This window comes from Calonectris borealis, chromosome 4 (assembly GCF_964195595.1).
Source record: "Calonectris borealis chromosome 4, bCalBor7.hap1.2, whole genome shotgun sequence".
Taxonomy (NCBI): Eukaryota; Metazoa; Chordata; class Aves; order Procellariiformes; family Procellariidae; genus Calonectris; species Calonectris borealis.
In genome coordinates, this window is record NC_134315.1 from 27585594 (window position 1) to 27607286 (window position 21693).

The 21693-nt window shown below is 45.4% G+C and overlaps 1 protein-coding gene across 1 annotated transcript in view; it reads right to left on the reverse strand.

Moving 5' to 3' along the window:
- Positions 1–21193: 21193 nt before the first annotated feature.
- The window catches only part of PHOX2B (paired like homeobox 2B), a 1992-nt gene continuing 1492 nt past the window's right edge, over positions 21194–21693 (reverse strand). Inside the window, exon 3 of the mRNA XM_075150545.1 lies at positions 21194–21649. Coding sequence (XP_075006646.1) covers positions 21194–21649 — 456 coding nt within the window. The remainder of the gene's footprint in view (positions 21650–21693) is intronic.

Sequence of the window (21693 nt, forward strand, 5' to 3'; positions counted from 1 at the left end):
GACATACTTGAGATGGGACGATACCCTGTGGATTGCTGCTGTAAGCTGTATTTCTGAGAGCACGTGTGGCAGTCGTGGTAAAAGACGAGCAGAGATGGCTTTCTGTGAGTCGAACCAAAAGTCCTCAGAAGAGCTTTCATTGATGTCGGTGGGCTGTGGTTCAGACTTTGACTCAATAAAGCACTTTATGTACTGTAAAGCTCAATACGTGCTTGGTTAATTCCATTTCTGGATAGCAAAGATCCTTGAGTTTGTGCTTAGTTATGCATGTGCTGCAGTATCACTGATTCTTGAATGTCAACGAGTATGTGGCTTCACCAGTAACCAGCAAAAGTTGACACAAAATTCTAAACTAATAACTGCCCCTTTTTTTGCTTTTTAATTGGGTCTTCAGTGGATGACGGGTTTGGTTTTGTGCCAGAAGCACATCTTGGCTGTTAGATAAGTCATGGGGAAGTACTGACAATTTAATTTTTTGAAAGCAGATTTTTATCCCGGTGCCTTAATGGAAATGGTAGTGGTCTTCATTTCTGCATGTACGTCTCTGGTCAGAGGGCCAGCATTGCTCTGTGGTGGAAGAGGTAGGCTGGGGTTCCCAGGGGCGAGCACCGGTGCCGTGTCTGCGGGAACAGCCCGCTGCCGCTGGAGGTTGCTCTGAGGCCGGATTTGGAGGCGGTCGGGCAGCTGTTTCTGCTTCAGCAGCTCTGCACCAAGGCTGCTGGGCACCCAGACAAGCACGGATTTGGTGGTTGTGACCCTTATGAGTCAAGTAAAATGGTGGAAATCCTGGTATGATTTTTTTATTATTATTATTTTCTCGTGAATGTAACCTGGCAGCTGTGACCTGTCCAGAGCTGTTTATGATCCTAAAAGGGCACCGATGGGGGTGCGCTCCACCAGCACTGATTTAATGCCAAAATAATTCCACAAACCTTAGAAAAGGGGAGTTGTGTCACCTTCTCACCTCACCAGCACCTTCGTCTGCAGGTAGCAAAGGCTGCCAGGAGGGCCCCAAGGGAGACCACCCTGCTAACAGGGCTTCGGCGTGCCCCGGGAGAGGACGATGGCTTGCTGAGCAGCGGGATGAATCTGGGGGCATATGGAAGAAATAGGGGGGAGTGTGGGAGAGGAGTGGGCTGCGACAGCCGAGGCTCAGACTTCGGGGCAGAGGATACCCCATGCAAAGGGGGATGTGTGCCAGGTCCCCCAGGAGAGCTCTGTGCCTGCTCCACAGCCTGTCCAAGTGTGATGCCTCCATCCCTCTCCCCCTGCCCCCATGGCAGCCAGGCGGGATGAGGACTCCATTTCATCCTCTGCACCCTTGCTCCGGTGTCCAGCCGACCCCCTTTGTTTTGCTGTTTGTTTTCTCTCTTTAGCGAGTGTTTTGGTGCAGAGATCATCAGCAAGCACAGCCAGGCGCTGGTAGCTGTTGGAGGCTCTAGGCACAGGTAATAAAGAGCAGTAGCTTGCTCATCTCATGAGTATTGATCCTTACCCAGACAACTCTTCTGGGGGATAGTTAAAAGCAGGCAGCTGCCACTTTGTTTAGAAAATTAGCTTTAGGTACAGTTCTTGCTGCCCAATTTAGCAAAGATTTGGTCTCAGATGGATCCCCTTCTCGATAATGGGAAGCTGGTTAAGTACTTACTCAATAAACTTTGTGGAGAGGGGGCTCGCCCCACTTTTCTCCCCCCCGGTCTCTGCTCTCCTGAGAAAAGGTCGGGTAACTGGGGAATGAGATGACAAAATGCTTATTTTCAGAGACACGTCTGCAGTGAAAATCAGAAGGGATTGTGGACACTGGAAGTGAGCAGATGACCACCACTTGGCTGGAAAAAAAAGAAAAGATGCCAGAAAAATACATCTCCTGTAAAGTCAAACAGGACTCCTATATACCTCTAAAAGCCTCCGGTAGGAATGTAATTTCATCTGAATTCCCTGATAAGGGGAAATGACTAAACTGGAAGCCGCTCAAGTTTTGCAAGCAATAAGAGCCCAAAACGGAGATAGAAAGTACAGGGTGGGCTGTGACCCTTCTCACAGTACAGTGTGGGGTTGGTATTTTGGGGGGGGAGTTCTGTTTTCTTGTTCATCTTTGTAATAAAATGTAGCTTGAGTTAAACATGCAAGAGGGATGCTTATCCCTCTGCAAGGCTATAGCTGCTGCTCTGTAGACCTTACTGAATACCCCATGCTCTGCAAGAGTAGCTATTGGAGCTCTCCTGCCCAAAGCATATGGGGTTTTAAGCCGTTTCGGAAAAAAAAAAATCCATTATTTAAGACAATCTTATGAGTCACTGTTAACTCGTCTGTAGAGTCCATCTGCTTCACTGTACATGATGCACTGCAAATTGTCTTAGCTAGTGCCACATCCATAGTTTACAGCTGCATTTTTCCTATGCAGGTAACCTGCTGCTTAGAACATGCTGAAGCCTGTTGCATGGGTCTAGAAACTAAACCAAAATTAACAGAATTCCTTGAAATAACAGAATTTATCAAACAGCAAGAAGAAAACAAGATTTTAAAAATTCCGTTTGTCCATCATTTCTGATTATAGACAACAAACTACTCCAATGACAAGCATGCAAAGAGATGTGCCATCCACATCTCTGGAAACTACCTGGTACCTTCCTGTGCGGAGTGTCAGAGCAGAGCGTTAGGGCTTGTGGGACAGAAAATGTCTCAGACAGTTGGGTCAAACCTTTTCTTCCAAAAAGTTAAGCACCAATATCGGGTAGCAAATGATGCTTATTCTGTAATACATGACGTAGCTCTTCAAAGTAATCTTTTGCCTAGTCTCTGGTTTGCCGGAGCTCACTAAACCATGCTTTCCGTACAATACACCTGGCACCTGACACAGTTCTTGTGAAAGGGCGAAGAGGATCTCTGGCAATATTGCACCTCAAGTGTGTGACTCCCTGGGAGAAACCCTGTTGCTCTCCACAGCATCCTCAACTTCGAGACTCTCCTAGGGAATTTTGCACAACCCTAAATATAGTTACCTACTTCTTATGTTTGTATACCTCCTGCAAGGACTGCAATGGTTCCATTAGTCTTTCAGCAGTTTAAAGAGCTCGCAAAAAAAAAATCATAAAAATAACCAAACTATGTTTTCAGGGCATTCACAAATACGCATTACTGGATAACAGGACGGTCATTAAGTCTGTATTCCCAGAAACAAAATCACCAATGCAACAGCTATTAGCCAGTCATGCTATTTCTAGATAGGTTTAACAGCGTAAACTATGAAGATCAACGTTTTCTGCAAACGAGAAAATTTCCTGTATTCAATCCTAGCTGAGAGAGTACTAAAATATGTCTTGGGAGAAGACTTTCACAACCGAATCAAATAATGTGCCTGTACCTGGCACCTGAGGATGGGATGTCATGCCCCAGCATGCCACAACACTTAGAATTGCTGTGTCTCGAAGCACCCTCAATCACTTGAAAGTGATATGAATATGCACCTTTATGCAATATATACTTGGGAGGACACCTCTCAGATGCTAATGGGGATAAAAAGGTTACAAACATATGAGGAAGGTCTCAGAAATAGGGTCACCAAATCTTTTCCAGCTCAGAAAATGAATAGGACGTTTTTCTTACGAAAAATGAATTCTGGTGAGTGATTTGGCATCCGTATGGTCTATTAATTAATACTAATGTATTGAAGTAGACTAGTTTTCAGCTTGGGCTTTCTGTATTGGACTTTGTGCCACTATTCAAGTCGTAGTTTAAAGCTTTACCTGACACTCCGATCATCACCAACCTGAGGGTGAAACTGAGCTCTCTGACCTGTTTCATGGACTGACATTTTGGAGGCTTTTTAGAAAAATTAGACTGGTTCATATTTGACGTAGCTTTTTGGTGCCCTCCCTGGTTCCCTGGGTTTATATTGGAACCACTCCTGGGCAGAGGGCAGCGCTGATGGTGCCTGTCCCCCGGCGAGTGGAGGCACTGCTTACGGAGTCTGGGAGGGGGGACCCTCGTGCTGAAGCCGTACATGACTCCTGCAAACCCTCTTCACCCAGCCACGTCCCAGTTAGGCTTTAGGTAAGTTACGTGTGAAGAGAGCCATGTTAGAGAGAGCTGTGAAATGCATTCTGCCTTCTTGTTCTAAGTATTCACAGGTCTTAGGATGAGTTTAAAACACAAGGATAAAAGGACAGCACTCTACGTAAAGAAGCCAATTAACACATATCTTACCAGTAGTCCTAAATGTATTTTGTACCTTGTTATTACTTTGGAAAAGGTAAGGTAGGACGACATTGAAAAGGGAACTATGACAAAGTGTGCTGCTAACTGATATAATTACATGTCTGTTCCAGTGGACCAAAGCTGAATTTCAAAATTAATTTGCAGCCTCACAAAACCACTTTCAAACACTTATCTGGGGATGCAAGCTATGTGTTTAGTGTGCATATACATGCTGACAGCAAAGCTGGGAGGTAGTGGTGGAGGCAAATCAGCCAGTCCCGACTCTCATCCATTTGCCTCAGCCAAAGCTGTTATCTCTCAGAGCATTTGTTACGGACACACATTGGCACACAACAGTTGAAAAGCCATTATCTATTTTAAAGGTAGTGACTAACGTGCTTTTGCCCACAGCAATGTGAAAATACATGGGAAGGTTTTGCTGCAGAATCTGCTCTATTCACCTTGCAGAAAAGCAGCTGCATTTTTCAAATCTTTTTATAGGAATAGAGGTCTTTATTCCTTGCAAAACTTTGCTGGTAGCTTTCTTCTTATATTTCTCCTGGAACGGTTGATTAGTATTTTTATATCCTTCTGTGCTTAGCAAATAGTCAATTTTGAGGTTTTTTTTCTCTGAATTGTGTAAAAGAATATTTCACTTGACTGGATGATACAGTCCAGTATAAGTGCATGTGGTTTGATAATCAAAACTAGAAGTAACAAAAAGCATGACAGCTGACTTTTTTGCCTGTGGTGGCAAAGCCCATCTGCCACAACGTTCTGCAATATTGGGGCCAGGTGTGTCCCCGACTGGTAACAACGCACAGAGGCTTTCCCTGAGTGAACCAAAATTGTCACAGCTAACTGATGCCTTCGCTGCACTGTGTTTTATACAGAAGAGGATGGTGCTTGTAGTTTCAATTGCAACGCTTGCCTCATTAAATCACCTTTGCAGATGATGGACTTCTGAGAAACCTTTGGGTAAACCAAAGACTGAGATGCTCAGGCGGCTGCGCTGCCTTCACAGTGATTCACTTCAGTGTGAGGGGTGAAGGGGAAGGAGAAAGCTTTTAACTTGCACAACCTGCAAGTCTTCCATGTAGTTAAGTTTACATCTGGGAAAAAAACCTGGGTGACTATTTACAGTGACATTTACAGCTATTGCATTTCTATACCGTTCAAATTTATGTAGGTGGTACATTAACGTCAAAGCTGTATTTTTTCACATTTCTACTGTGTGTTAAGTAGATAATAATTGAGCAAGGTATAGATGCAGATAAACAGTTTATGATGGAATATTATCACTCAATACTTGGCTTTCTCAATATCTCTCTTCATCTTGAACGGTTAAAATCTGCTTACAGCATGAACACAATCAAACACATGAATACATTTCTCTTTGCTGCTTCAAGGCTTTTCAAGCATCCTCTATCCCTGAAGCAGCGGGTGGCTATTTTCACACACTTCCAGTTGACAACAACCTTCATGCGTTGTTAACCCAGGGGCTGAAGGCTTACACTGTAGTCAGTAAGCTTTGACGTAAAAAGTAATCAACTTTAACTCCTACCAGCTATAGGCAAGGTAAAATGAAGAACGCGAATAAATCGTCAGATGCAGAAGAGTTGTGATAAATGATGCCCAGGAACTGCGTGCCTATGATGGAAAATGGCTTCAGCAAGGAGCAAGCTCTGGAAGGGTAAATGGTGGAGTTGCAGCACTTCTCCCCTCTTGTTCACGACCTAGGATAGAGCCAGTTTCTCGGCCTTGTCCTGCGCAGAAAGAACAAAATCCGGCTGTGCTCCCACGGCACATCCCAGCCCGCCAGGAGCCGGTTCGGCCAGAGCCCGCCCTGCCCGGCGCTGCAGGGCCCTGCTGCCCGCGCCGCACCGCCCGGCCCGGCTCCGGCCCCCGCTCCTCCTGCGCTGCAGTTTGCTGTCACCACCCGCCGCAGGCAGTTCCATTTCTTCCCTCGGATGCCAGGGATTCTGCTTTTTAGCCAGAAATTCTTTTCAATTGATCAATATAGCATTTCTCAGCTGCTTGCTGTCCTTTTGCAGTTAGAAAGAAGAGCTGTAAATAAACATGGTTGCTGCCTGGTAGGCTTCGGAAAGGTGCGTGCAAACAGGGCAGACACTGCCTGCCGTGGGGACTCTCGCAGAAATAGGTAAATAATAAGATGGTTGAAGCAGCCCAAGTGTGGCAAAGCTATGTGCACTGAGAATCTTTATTAAATCCTTGTGGCTAGCGAGGCAAATGTAAGAAGACATATTTCTCTACAGGCTGCTATAGTACTTTTCATCATGGAAAGGAAATAAATTCTACAATATCATTTTACTTGTTTACAGTTTTAAGGCAAGATGTCTCTCTTTTGGCAGTACTGAGCTGCAGCTTGAATACAAATGTCAGTTACTTCCTTTGTATTGCAGTAATAGAAAATAATTTGGGCAAGACTTTGAAGCATTTTGAATACTGCAATACTTGAGCACCCAATGCCAGGGACTTGGAAACAGCTGGATTTTTGAGGATGCCTGATTGAATCCCCAGATAATCAGACATCTTTAATAGCCCTCAAGTCAGGTACCCAGGGCCACTGGTCTTGTGTAAAAGCATAGGTACCTAGACTTGGTTTTTCAGGTTTTCAACTATTTTCAGTTTTTTAACTATATTTCAAGTAGCACAAGCAGAAAAGGGGGACTGGAGTCAGTGGGGTACTTCCCGGACCACACACTTTATTACCGGTGCTTACAAAGCCCGTCGTCACCAGAAAACAGTAAAGCACTTTGCAATCGTTAGTTGAATAAGATTTAAAAACACCGCTGAGAGGCAGAAAAACATTATTATGTATCTATTTCCAAATGGATAAATGGGACACAGAAACTAATTTGTCCAGAGAAAGAATGTCTTCACCAGTGAATTTAATTTAGGCGACAACATGGCAATAAAGATGCTAGAAACTCAGTATAGGTAACAAAAAATCAAACAAAATAAAAATAAATAAATAAATTAAAAAGCATGCATTTGACAGTTACTATGACTATAGCACAGTGACTGCGGGGTTCAGAAGGAGGGTACCGCAGTAAAAGTCACCAGAGCAAGAAGCCCATCAGGAGTGGAGTCAGCTTGTCTGGAAATGCGGCACATGAAGCGGCAGCACGCTTTGCCCTGCCTCAGCCAGACTACCCGGGGCGGCCGGCTGGGCTGAAGCCAGCTCCAGCATCTCCGTGCAGACCGCAGTTATTTAGCATACAGACCTGTTGCATTAGCAGATTATTTCCTACGTATGGAGCTAAGTGAGGCAAGCTGAACCCTTCTGGTTAAATGCCCTTTTGAGAGGAAAACATGGCAAAAGGTGTTCCCTTTCTAGAAGAAAGGAGATTTAAAAACTGTAAGCAAAAGGTTCTCATGGGTGATGTGGTTTATTTCTCTACAGGCTGGGCTTCTTAGCTAGGTGACGTTAGCTCGGCTTCCCATGTCTCACCTATGGAGAAGGAGAGCTGGAAACACCCGCACTGCTGTTCCCACAGCAGCAGTTGCATCTTCTGCCTGGAGAATAACAGATATTTTATCTTAGTAAAATAAATGTAAAAAAATCTAAAAATCTATTTTTAGAGGTGAAGAAAAGATTTTTCACTAAGTTTTGATGCCAAATCATCTTCTCCAGTTAATTATACAATTACTCAAATGAATGGTCCCCATGGTGCTTATCCTCTGGAGGTGGTCATGCTATGTAACGTGCCTGTCGGGGTGCTGGGACATGCCAGGATATGCTCATTCAGGACAAGCCACGTGCATGTATGCAGAGAAGATACCTACCCCCACGAAGAGCAGGCAGCAGCCCAGAGGGCTACCTCTGAGAGCAGATGTTTGTGATCATCTATTATTTTTCATGCCCGTTCTGCAGGGCTTTGTGATATGAAGTGCCACCTCATGTACTCCTCACATGACAAAAACCTGATTTCCCAGGAAAACGATGGCCCACAGAAGGTTGGGGCTGGCCTGTAGCTGAAACAAATGGTCCTGCTGGCTCAGCAGTGACCTCGAGTGCCCAGAAAGCAGCCTGACCTCACTGCTGGTGAGAAGCCGCCCAACACTAGCTTGGGCTGGAAGGAGAACGTGGACTCTAAAAGCTTTCTGTATTAACCGTTAGACCAGCTCATCCAAAACAAATATTGTAACAATAAACTGGATAGATGTTACCTGTATGCTGCACCAAGAGTTTAATGTGTGTTGCAAACCAAAAAATCCACTATTTCCTTTGGAGTGTGGCAGACACTGCATGACAGTATTTTCTGGACCGACGGATGAGGACATTAAATGGTTAAAAGGATTCTTTCATCTCAGTGAATCCTCCAATAGAAGAAAATAAACAAACAAGGAAAAACTGCCCAGATTGTGCTCCCACTTCGAGTCATGACAAGTGTTGTGACGGTGACTGCTGCCACCCAGCTAAAGGACTGAGGCACTTTGTAAATCAAATTTCAAGTAAAGAGATTGGTTTGCGAAACCTCCTCGGCATGGAGTCACAAGCTGTCAGAGTGTATTAGCATTATGTTACTGGAGTAAAAAGCAAAACAAATTAAGATGTTTAACAGCTGAAATCTGAAACAAAATTGTGTTTAATGCTGAAAATCTTGTTAACATATTTTCAGGCTTCCCTTTCCCCAGATATTAAATCTCAGTGTGTGTTTGCAAGCATCTTTTTTATCACACATAGAAACCTACTGCGGGAGAATAAGAACTATACACGACATATGGCATGGAAGGGTGTTTCACCCTGAATGCAAAAGCCTGTTGAGCGTTGCCGCAGCGTACAGCAGTGCATGGGAAGATTTTAAGGACCAGGGGACAAGCACAGCTGGAATTCCCCGTGTGTCCGCGGTGACAGTAAGCATTGCATCAACAGCAACGGACCCAACCTGAAGATTACACATGTTCTAGCATTTAATGTGAGAGGTAATTTGAACTCCCAAACTGGTTTTTCTTTCATGTTGGCTCCCACAATGAAAGAACCATTAAGGGTTTTAGTGATCTTCCAAGACTCTGCTTCCAGCAGAAAATTGGCTCCTTCTCCTTGGACACAAGACCAATTTTTAATTGAATTTCGAGAGATGATGGATGTTGTACTTTATTCCAAGTCTATATGCTAAATTAACAAGGCTGTCTGCTTAGTTTCCTCCTTTGAAACCACATTGAGATGAGTTTCTGCTAATTTTCTTACACAGGGCATTAGACATGTGAACCAAGTCCTTATTCAAGAGTTGAAATAATAGACATTTTTGCCAAGGTTATTACTTTGGATAATAAATTGGAGCTGTGAGGCAGCGACAATAATTTGCTTTCTGAAAAAGACTTACCAGTTCAATTATTTCAAATGGAATAAAACTAAACGTATCATACATTTGCACCAAAGTATTTTAAAATTATTAGTTAACACTTAAAATGTTTGTCTTAGAGTAGAGATCGTTCCATTAATCCTGCATATTTTGTTTTTTCTACATGTTCCCTCTGGTCACTTCAAAGATAACAGGAAGTCCCTCGGGGGTACACTAGACTACAGAATATATTTAGCCTGAATTAGGTTTATTTATCCAGCGTTTTACATGTTAACGGATGCCATTGAGAAGTTAAACATTCATTATTGTGAAACACAGAAAAAAATGCCATAAAAGTAAATGTTTTTCTTAACTCTAGCCACCGCAGTAATATTTACATCATACTGTACGTGAAGAAGATGCCTCGCAGAGGTAAAGCCATTGGGAAAGCAATTTAGAGTGAAATTTTGGGCTGAACGTAGAAAATTTGAAAGCAAAATTCTGACCACCTTGGGCAAAACTAGGAACCAGCTCTATTAAGTGCGTGTACAGTTGTCTACCAGTAGAAGCTGGGTTGTTTCTTGAGAATATTGGGGTAGGCAAAAAAGAGGCCACCTTCCTCCAGGACGATGGACGGCATTGCTTGGAGAGGAATGAGCCTGCAGCTGGGAACGCCTTTGCATGTATGCTTATTCTTTCCAAACGGGAACATTTAAAAGCAATCGTGTGTATAATTTTAAAGAGGCTCAGGATAGCAATAAACAGTCTTAATGGTTTCCTTTTGGCAGCACAGGCCGAGCTGACTTTCTTACGTCGCAAGGAGCTTTTCAGATGGATTGAACAACTGGCCGTGTGGATTGGGGTTTGCACTTAATTTATCACAAAATTGTGGTTTTCCACTGGAAAACAAAAACGAATGTGCAAATACAGCTGCCGGTGTCTTCATCAAGAGGAGGTCAAAAACAGAGATGGTGTTTATCAACTAATAAAAGCAACAGGCTGAAAGAGTGTGGTTTAAATAACTGAGTAATTTAAACATGGGATTAATAGACTAATATAACACATTCAGCATAACTGAATAATGGCCTTCCCACAGGTGACACAGTGTGGAAAAGCATGTTCGGGTCTTCATCCAGATGTGATTATGCTTCCAAATGGTAGCCTATTAAATAAAATAGTAATAAAATGCTAATTCTTTCTCATAGCCCTGTATTTCAAATATATTTCAATCCTAACCTGTGTCAGACACAAGTCTCATCCTAGTCCTCTCTTGCATGGGGGCTGCCAACGGTTTTCTTTTCCCCGTTGTTAATGTTTTGTGCTACCACAGAATGACTCAGGACCAGCTTTAATTATGGCTGTAGCCCGAATGATCCTGCAGAGCATATCATTAGATCCCGGGAGAAGCTAATGGCTTATCTGTTTGGTATAATTGTTCAAATCTTCTTTTCCATCAGTTTTCCATCAGTGACATCTCATTTGTTTGAGTTGCATGCTGGTGAGACAACTATCCAGCCCAGGACTCCTATTATGAAAAAAAATGAATAATTACACTGTGGCAAACAAATAAAGAATTTTTGGAAGCTATTTCTTTAGAACAACAGATTGGTGTGGGTTTTTAAACACACAGAGCTGCACTGATTAGCAGTAGCTGATACTTTTTCATAGCTATCGTTTATCTAACCCAATGACACAAGTGAGTAAGTGATTTGTGCCTCCTGACATAATAACATAGAAAACTTATTTCTCAACTCCCTTGCAGGTAGCCACTGAATGTAAGCAATAATTTTAGTATCTTTATTCAACAGCGGGTTTGTTAAACTCACAAATCCCAGTTCAATGATGCTAAACGGACAAATAGAAGCTTCTCCACTAAAAGCAAGTTTTTCTTTCACAGCTCCTTGAAGTACAAGGCGGTGGCTCTGTCAGCAGCACAGGGTTGTCAGCATCAATGGGGACAACCGAGCATTTTGAGACCTGTCATTGCAGCCCTTTAAACTGTGCGGCAGGTTGGTGACAGGGTGGAAAGGGAGGGTCCAGGTGCTCACGGCAAAGAGAACTGAGCAGCTTTCGGGGGGAAAAATTGTTTGGGGACAATTCATAACCTCAGCGAGCAAACAAGTGACATATAAAAGTGGATTTGGTGCACTGTGTGGCACTGGCTTGGGCATCCCCTGGAGCCTCACAGCCATTTCTCGGTGGATAGAAACTGTGGTTGCTGTGAGGGAAGAAGTAGTTATTATGGAATAAATTGCATTTCTAGTGCACCTGTCCCTGAGAAAAGTTCAATGCGCTTCAAAGGGCACATGTGTCAGCTTTTACCGCTGTGCAGAAAAATCTGGGAGGCATATCAGGATGAGGTGGGAAAAGATGACTCCCCTTTGGATAACAGGATACTCCCAGCTGGAAGCCGTGCTCTTTTCTGCCTGAAACTGCCATGCTGAGGGAGCCTGAGGTCTATGATACCCTCTGATATCCCCCTCAAAAAACACATCCCTTGTGGCTAATTTATCACTGGGAGGAAAAGGAGACCACACAATCCAGAGAATGCGAAAGAAGTACACAGATGAGCTTTTTGAGCCCATGGCTTTAGTTCGGTTGGTCTTCAATCCTCATATACTGGCAATACTGGAGCGTATTGCATTTTGGGGTATTTACTCCCAGACCTTAACAGATTTTTCTTCTTCTTTAAAATTGTATATTAAGGTGATTTACCCACTACAGCTATTTTCATTCCTTGATGGGAGTGGCAAGGTCAACACAGAGCTCCTCTTGTCTTTCTGTAACTCTGCTCGAGAAGACTCTTCAACTGTACCAAGTTTTCACATAGGCTGGGAGTGAAAGAGCAGTGACCTCAGCACTGGCAGGGAATTAACTCCGTAATCTAATAGGGTTTCTTTTTCCATTTCTAAATAATGGGATTCTATTAGACCAAACTGTAGTCTCGTCTTAATGATAATTTATTGTGTAGCATATCTGAATTTTGCCTTTTATAAATCATTGAGAATTACAATACACAGTTATATAATTGAATCTTCTCTTGTATCATTAATATTTTCCATTGTTTAGAGAAACCCCTTTTTGCTCAAAACTCACATCTAACTGGGTTTAGGAATTACAGAGTTTTTTAATATGTCTAAGTGATTAAATATTTTCATTTTTATTACTTTTAAATACTTTGTAAAAATTCTTAAAAAGTAAAATACTTTAAAAGTATTTTAGGCTTATGAGGTTTTGTACGACTTATTCTGGACAATTTTGAAGACATATCTGGCCTGAAATTTATGTATATATCCCAAAATCTCAAAAAAAGAAGTTCTACTTCATGATCTTTGAAAGGAAATAATTAAGGATAATTAATTCCCACATTGACATTTAAATGTATTAGTGGTATGCACCAGTGAAAGTATTGATCAATGGAAGTAATCAGTAATAATAGGAAAAATTAATCACTTTTGAAGATGTATTTGACTTCAGCTGTGGAAGTACTTCGGCCAGGATTGAAGCTGACCCCATAAATAAAACAGGGACTATTACCCACCAAAAAAGACAATGAAGAAATGTAAATGAGGGAAATTTGGGAGGCCACGCTCTCATTTGCTATTAGGATATAGAAATAGAGAGCGATGTACAGCCTAAAACTTGTGATCTACAGTTTGTAAACCCATTTCTGGAATTGAGCAGCAGCAGGTGAACACACAAGAAATCTTTTGGGGGGAAATATTTGTTGAAGATCTCATCTACAATAAGTAGAGATTGGCTTACCCCTGAAATGGGTGGGTTAATATCAGAAATCTTTCAGAATCTTTTATTAACCCAGACCATACTGGCTGGATATTCTTACTTAAGAGCTCATTTTTTTGCAGAATTCTGTTAAAATCTTGACCTCCACAAAATCTTGTGGCAATGAGTCTCAGTTTGATTACCTAGTGATTGGAAATATCTCCCTTTACCCGTTCTAAACTTGCTAAGGCAAGCATCAAATGATTGTACTGTTATATGTTATCCTACTTTTTTTTTCCTCCTAGACAGAGCTTGAGTGATGCGGTCACTGAAAGGTGAGATTAAATGGGTAAAAACCAAAAGTGCATAATTTAACTTCTCCACTCTCATCAGTATTTTAGTATTGATATCTACCTAATATTATACAGTACAGCACACCCCCTTGTTAATACAAATAACTTTTCCACCTCTCTTGAATGATGTGTGCCTTCGATCATTCTTGACGCCTTTCTGTGAATGCTGCCAGATTTGGTAGTCGGTGAATTAGCCCAGAAATACTTCAGGAGTGCTACGCTTCCAGTGGAATTGAATCAGATGGGAGTGAAGGGCTTAGATGTCCATCTAGCGCATCCTCTTTTTCTGCAGCAGGACAAAACCGCCCACACCATGTTTATCTAACTTTTTGTCTCCGTAGCGATATTCCTAGTGATAATTAGATCTCTGTGTTTAGAGCATCACCGGTCTAAAATAGGCTGTCACATAATGCATTACAAGTGCATGCAGTAGCAGTAGCTACAGTTTTAACTACCACTCTTTCTTCCAGATGTAAGAAGACTTTGTTATTAAAAGATGAAGAGACGCTCAGTTTGTAAAGAAAGCGTGTAACTTTGGAATTAAAGTGAGAGGGCGTTCCTCGGACGTTTGCATCCTAGATATGGTGGCATTTTATTTGCAGTATTACCTATGGAGATTCCTGAACTGGTTATTTTCAGAGCTCATCCCTTTTGGTAACCTTTTTAAAGATAATACAGCAAGGGTATTTTGGTAGCTGTTTCTAGAAACAGTTTGATATTGTGAAATCAATACAGGGCCAGGAGCTTTTGAGTTCTCCTGACAACACTGCTTTGAGGAGATTATTTTGAACTACGATGTCAGACTCTTCAGGTTAAAAAAAAAAGTAAGAATAACCTGCAGCTTGTGACAGCCTGTGGAACATATCTGTGTAACTGTACATCGCGTTGAACTCCACTAACACCACGATGATAAACCTCAACGAAAATTAAAGCTTCCACTTTGTAGCAATTCTGCTGTATCTCCCCCGGCTCCCCCGTGCAAAGCTGGGGCGAAGCAAACAAGGACTCACTGAAGCTGAATTATCTTCTACTTGCCTTGGTTCACTGGGAGAGAGTCCTACAAGCCCAAGGAGGCCACAGAGGTGGAAAGCTGCACAGGGCATCCCAGTTGGAAAGAGGGAAGGCAGGCCAATGCTGAGCCCAATCCAGCATGTTCATGGTTACCCACAAAGGGGCAGGCGGGGGTAGCACTGGGCAGAGGTTATTCCTGGCTCTGCTTAGAAACGGGCACCAGAAGGTAACTGCTAGGTGCTGCCGCGGTGTTGAGGTTTAACCCCAGCCACCAACCAAGCACCACGCAGCCGCTCGCTCACTCCCCCCGCAGTGGGATGGGAGAGAGAATCAGAAAGGCAAAAGTGAGAAAACTCCTGGGTTGAGATAAAGACAGTTTAATAGGTAAAGCAAAAGCCACGCACGCAAGCAAAGCAAAACAAGGAATTCATTCACTACTTCCCATCGGCAGGCAGGTGGTCAGCCATCTCCAGGAAAGCAGGGCTCCATCACACGTAACGGTGACTTGGGAAGACAAACGCCGTCACTCCGAATGTCCCCCACTTCCTTCTTCTTCCCCCAGCTTTATATACTGAGCATAACGCCATATGGTATGGAATACCCCGTTGGCCAGCTGGGTCAGCTGTCCTGGCTGTGCCCCCTCCCGGCTTCTTGAGCACCTGGCAGAGCACGGGAAGATGAAAAGTCCTTGACCAGTGTAAGCACTACTTAGCAACAACTAAAACATCAGTGTGTTATCAGGTTATTCTCCTACTAAATCCAAAACACAGCACTATACCAGCTACTAGGAAGAAAATTAACTCTAGCCCACCTGAAATCAGGACGTGCTGGCTCTCTGTGGCTCGGCTCCCTTGTCATCGGGTCAGGGAGCAGGCTGGGAAAGCGTCGGCAGCTGCTGCAGCTGCACGGCCCCCCTGGTTCCTGGCCTGACTTGGGACGGGTGAGCCGCCTCCCTTTGCTCTTCAAAGCATAGGTGGGTTTTTAACAGGCCTGAAAGCACAGGGGTTTGTGGCTCTATCTTGGGGCAGGGACTGCTGCAGGCACTCGCTTAGGAGAAGGTTTCAAGAAGTGGATTGACTTTTCAAGGTGATGAGTATCCACAGCCCCAGCTGGGAGCTCTGGGTGACCCGTGCCTCTGAAAAAAGCAACCCAAGCTTTCCCAAATACTGCGTTTATGCCAGTTAACCAATTCTCTTAGCCACTGGTTACGCAATCTCCAGTCACTTCTTTTCCTCAACCAAATAACTACAGCAACTCATAAAATTTGCGCTTTGTTCCCTGGATAGATTTTCTCCTTAGGGGAAATTAATGTATAGATTCTTTTTCTATAAACATCTTTCTGTGAAATGCTACTGAAGTTAATGCTACTGAAGACCCCATCCATACTTTAAGCCTGTTGGTAGAGGTCTTAATGCTGACATTAGATTTCAGACTGCTGGAAAGGCATCGTTTCTCTCACTTACGCTTCCCAAGACTGCTTTGAACTTTTATCTAATGCTATTGATAGACTTTATACGCTCTTTGAACGCTGTCTGAAGCAGCAAGAGATGTTACCCGCATTTCCTTCTACGTCTCTTTCAAAAAGGAATAGGAAGAAGTATGGCCTCAGCCTGCTATAACAATATGAAATAATACCCCTTTTCAAGTGTAAATATTTTAATTTCCTGTTGATACGATAGTCATGACAAGGATCAGCCCAAAAGGTGATTTCCTCACTCCAAAGGAAATTTCCAACCTAGATATGGCAGCATGAGCTTCATTTTCACAGCTAAAGTTTCTTGAGCTGTTTCTGGATGAATTCCCCACAAATTGAGAAGATGGATTTTCTCTCAAATCGTTCCTTCGCCTACTTGATGACCTCTTGTGTGAGGTACAAGGTGCAAAGTTGTTTTTCTAAGATGGAGCCATGTTTTACTAGCACCCTGGATGAAGCCACCAGTTTATTTTATAACAATTGTGAGGTGACAGCATGTAAAGGACCAAATGAAACTGGTGACAGAAGCAGAAGGCTTCATCGCGCATTGTAATGTGGCCTTCATAGCACTGCTCTGCTTTACAGGTGATCAGGGTAGTCTATAGATTAGTGTTTCACTCTTAACGATTCACGCTAAATGTGCAGCAAGAGTTACAGACAGGTACTAGTTTAGTAGGTGTCTAAAAATTAATGGTGAGCTTCATGTCCTATTCCTCCCCTGTACAGTGGGGATCCTTCCCGTGAGAAGAGACCCCAGATTTTGCCTTCAGAAAGAGCTTACGCTTCAGACTACAGCAGTGAGCTGCTGGCCTCAACTGGAGTCGGGCTGGCTCGGGGGAGTCCTGCTAGGTACATCCATTAGCACTTTCAACAGTGTCAAAAAAGGTGGGAAGAAAAGAGGATTCAAAAAATATTCTAATGGACCACAGGCACTTTTCATGACACCTCCTTTTCCCACTGGTTGGTGATAGTTTGATAACTTTAATAAGTAAGTGCAGATATGTAAAGATTAAACTATTTAGACACACTTGCTTCTCCGTGAAAGGGATTCTTTTTATTAATTGTATTTTTCCTGTATGCTGGCTACGTATTCTTTAGTAGCAAAATTAATGTTGGCGTTGTCATACATACATCCGTCTGAGAGATTCATACTGCAATCAGGAATTACTTCTTCTGTTCATGTATTGGAGAGAAGAAAGTGAGAGTGTGTGCAAGAGCTACCCCAGAGCCAAATTCGACATTAGACCTGAATTCCAAGTCTTGGTATTTAGAAGAGCAGACAATGAAACACTTCAGTTGCTTCAAACACACAATGTGAGTTTACCTTTGAACTCTTCAAGATGCAACATGTGTTTATATTGAATTTGAGTTGGATAATAAACAAATTATTCTTTATTTGAACAACATTAGGGGGTAAAACCGATGAAAATAACAAACCTTACCCTCATTTCTTTACTGGAGCATCTTTTGACTTGTTAGGTCCTTCTGCCCAGGTCTACTTGCCTTGTGAACCCCAGAGCATCTCTTGGTGTTACGGATCAACTTGCCCATTTGGCTTTCACTGGCGCCACTGGTAAGCAGCCTTTTGGCATCCTTTTCCTGCCCAGGCTCCTGCTGGCTATCCCATGGCCCTCCCAGCTTCTGTGCTTGCAAAGGTCAGCAGCAATCCTGTAGATTACTTATTTAATGAATACTGCTTTTCAAACTCCTGCCTTTGCAGAGAGGTGGGACAAATACACTTCACGTATTTTCAAACCATCCATTTATACCTGACTGAGCAATCACGAAGGTTGATGAATCAACCGTTCCAACTGGTCTACCACAGGCACGCTGGCAAACGGTGGGTGCCATACGCCTCAGGCCTCCCACGGTTCCCTGCACTGTGGGGGTGACCAGAACATGGAAAGCAGTGGCTTGGGGAAGGATTTATGGATCAGAGGGAATAAGTGATGGAAGAGAAGTTTCCAAGAAGGACTAACGAGAAGCTTAGATACCTAAGTGGAAAATTGTGATCAGAAATAGAGAGGTGATCTTAGCTGTATGAACCATTAATGAGAGAGACACCGCAGTGTTTGGTACTGTCCTGGTATCCCTTTTGCAAGGCATCTTCAGAAACAGGAGAGAGTGGTTCCAGCTCTGGAAAAGATTTTAGAAGTTTGAGCCTTAGGGAGTGTGGGAGGTGTAAAGGACACAGCCTATTTAGATCATCAAGAAGAAGATAGATCAAGATGCAAATCAGTTTACAGTGTAGTCAAATTAAAAGAAAGAAAAGGTCTAGCAGACATGTAGCTAGATCCACTGTTGGAAGCTGAAGCCTTCATATTAGAAATAAACCCCAAGTTTTAGCAGACAAAGTAGTGAACTTGGCAAAAAAATTCCCAGAGAAGTAGTGTGTTGTCATCTCTTAATGTTTTCAAATCACAGCTGCATGCCATAAAATGGAAGCTGTTCATCTTCACACAGCAAGGCCTGACCGGGAGAGATATCTTTAAATCACCTTTGGTTGGTTGGTTGGTTGGTTTACTGGTAATACAGGTCTCGCCTTCTCTAAGAGCTCAGGGATCAGTTCAGCCATGGTAAAGCAGGTGGACTGAGCACTGCAGGAAACTCTTTCCACGTAGATCACTTTTAGCAGAGTTGCACTGCAGTCCACAGCTGGGTAATTCCTAGAGACAGTCCATTTACTTTGAGCAAAGATATTCTTAGATCACGAAATGACTTTTGGAAGAAAAAGTAAAAGGGCAAAAGCTACCCACATTACAACAAAACATATATTCAAGAAATGCATACAGGTTTTTTCATCCAGAAAATAGACTGCATGTTTTATTGCAGCATTTTAAAACTGATTACTGAAATATTTTTATTAGTGAAACAGAACTTGTCCCGTTTTTCCTGGCTCATTTAATTGTGCTCTGGGAGGTGGCACCCTCTCCCCAGCACCCCAACGCTCTTGCCATATTTGCTTCTTGGCCAAATCCCTAAATAGTCTTTTTTTTTTTTTCTTTTTTTCCACTGATTCTGCCAGAGTCAGACAGAGTTCATCGCCCCGGCGTCCCTGCAGCTAACCCGCAAGTGCCCCGGCTGCAGGGGCACCCCCGGGAGGCAGCACCGGGCTCCTCTCGGGGGCGGGAGCCCGCCCTGCCCGGGGCGGGTTTGGTGCAGCCGGATGCCGGCTCGCCTTGGCGAGACTGGGTATCTGCTGCTACCCCGTGCCCTGCGGGACTCTGGCATGCCGGCCGGGCGAGCAGCGGGGGAGCCGCCGGGGCCGCGCCGCCGGGGCCGCGCCGCCGGGGCTCCGGCTCCCGCTGCGGCAGGGCTGGGCTGGGCTGGGCTGGACGCTATCTCGGCCGCCGCTGCCTCCTGCTGCCGGGAGGTAAAAGCAAAGCGGGTCCCCAGGTGTGAGGCCGCTGGACGACTCCTGGCCCGGGTGGGAACGGAGCCCGCGGCCGCGCTAGTCCCCGCGGACGGCCCCGCTCCCTGCGCTGGGTATAAGCAGAGGGTTTAAGCAGAAGAACCGTTTGCGAAAAGCTGCGGAGCTGTAAAGCCAATTTTACCTTCCGCGTGTCGGTATAATGGCTGGCGAAAGCTCTCAGCCGGCCTGCAGGATGCTTTATTCGCTTACAAGCCAGACTTTTTTCTTTTAACGGATATCGCTTAATACTGGCCATCTCCAATTTTCGAGGTAGCGACAAAAGGTCAAATCTGACGCATCTTCCGCCTCCCCCCCCTTCAGCCTGTTTGCAAATAATTAATAACGGCACAATTAGGCAGTAATGACGGGACCCGCAGTTACGGTCTTCCTGGTGGTAACGCAGATTAAAAATAATGCTGCCGAGCCCCATCTCCTTTTGATGACTCAGTCCAGATTCTGCGATGTGCGCCTTCAATCTTTGTCAGAAAGAAAAAAAAAAACCCGAGCCTTCCCCCCGAATAAAGCCCTAACAAGAAGTCAGAAGAGCTACGGTGCTATATTTGCTTTTGGTTTTTATTATCAACAATCAATTAATGGTACACTCTTGGAAAACTATATGCACATGTAGAAATATTTCCCCTTTTAAATAGAAGCATTCATTTTAACCACATATAAATAAATCTGAAAACCCTGAACATAATTTATGACGATTATGCTCACAAACATATTCCAACAGGTAGGGAAAAAAAAAAAAGGAGACGACATGCAACCGATAACAAAAATATATATCATTGCCTGAACCTGGTCTCTCTAAACGCAAAGGGAACCGAACCCGTGAGAACCTTATTTCTCCATAAAGACACGCCATAGAGACTACGAGAAGGGAAAACATTATTTATACGGTCAACTAGACAAGTCTGTACTGATATTAACACTATACAGTTGAGTCACAGAACACAGTTGTAGAAAGACACGGAAAAAGAGAAAGCATACCTGTCAACATTCAACTAAGAGCTATAGTTTGTGCCTTTTAAAATAAAATTAGAAAACCCTAACGGAGATGCCTAAAAACTGCGTGGACCGTGTAATAATAATAATTAATAATAATTAATAATTAATAATAAATACAAGCCGTCCGCCGCGAGGGGCGCGGGCCCTGCAGGGGCCGGACCCGCGGTGCGAAGGCGGCGGCCGCCGCCGGGCCAGGGCCGAGCCCGGCGGGGCGCCGGCGGCGGCGGCCACGGAGAGACCCAAGACCCAACCGAGGGACAGTGACACCGGACGGCGGAGTGAGAAGCGCCCCCGGGCGCGGGGCCGGGGGGGCGGGGGGGTGGCGGGGGAAATGGAGAAGACACTTTGTCGCTGGGGCTGACCGTGAAAAGGGGCTTCAAAAAAAAGCCCCCACGGGCGGGCAGGGCGCCCTCCCCCGCCGCCGGGCCGCCCGCGGGCGCAGCCTCCGCGGCCCGCCGCCGCCTCCGCGCCCGCGCAGCGCCCCCTGCGCGGCCGCAGCCCCCCGCCCCCGCCCCAGCGGAGGCGCTGCGGGGCCGGCCCCGCCGCCGGGCCGGGGGCGAGGGGAGCCGGGCGCGGCCCCCCGTGGGGGCGCGGGGTCCCTGCCCCGCGGAGCCCGGCGCAGCCCGGGCCCCTGGCCGTTACTATGGGCGGGCGGCGGATACTAACGAGCGGGAGGGGCCGCCGCCGCCGCCGCCGCCGCCGCTCAGAACATGCCGCTCTTGACGAGGCTGCCTTTGGTGCCGCCGGGCCGCTGCAGCGAGGAGAGGACGCTGGCGAAGGGGCCGCCTAACGAGTCGGGGATGGAGGTGATGGGCCCGGGCCCCGGCGCCCAGCCCTGCCCCGGCCCCGCCGCCGCCAGCCCGCCGGGCCCCGCCGCTCCCTTGCCCGGCTCTCCCCCCGGCCCGCCGGGCCCCGCCGCTCCCTGCCCGGCGGCGGGGCTGGGGCCGCCGCCGCCGCCTCCGCCGCAGCTGGGCGCCGGGTTGGGGTTGGGGCCGGGGCCGCCGGTGCTGTCGGGGTCGGTGCTCTTGGCCTCCTTGCTCTCGTCGTCGCGGGAGGCGTCGGACTTCTTGCCGGCCGCCCCGTTCTTGGCGGCCGCCGCCGCCGCCGCCGCCGCCCGCTCCTGCTTGCGGAACTTGGCGCGGCGGTTCTGGAACCAGACCTGGGGGGGGGGAGCAGGGGGCGGGCAGCGCGGCGGCAACCCCC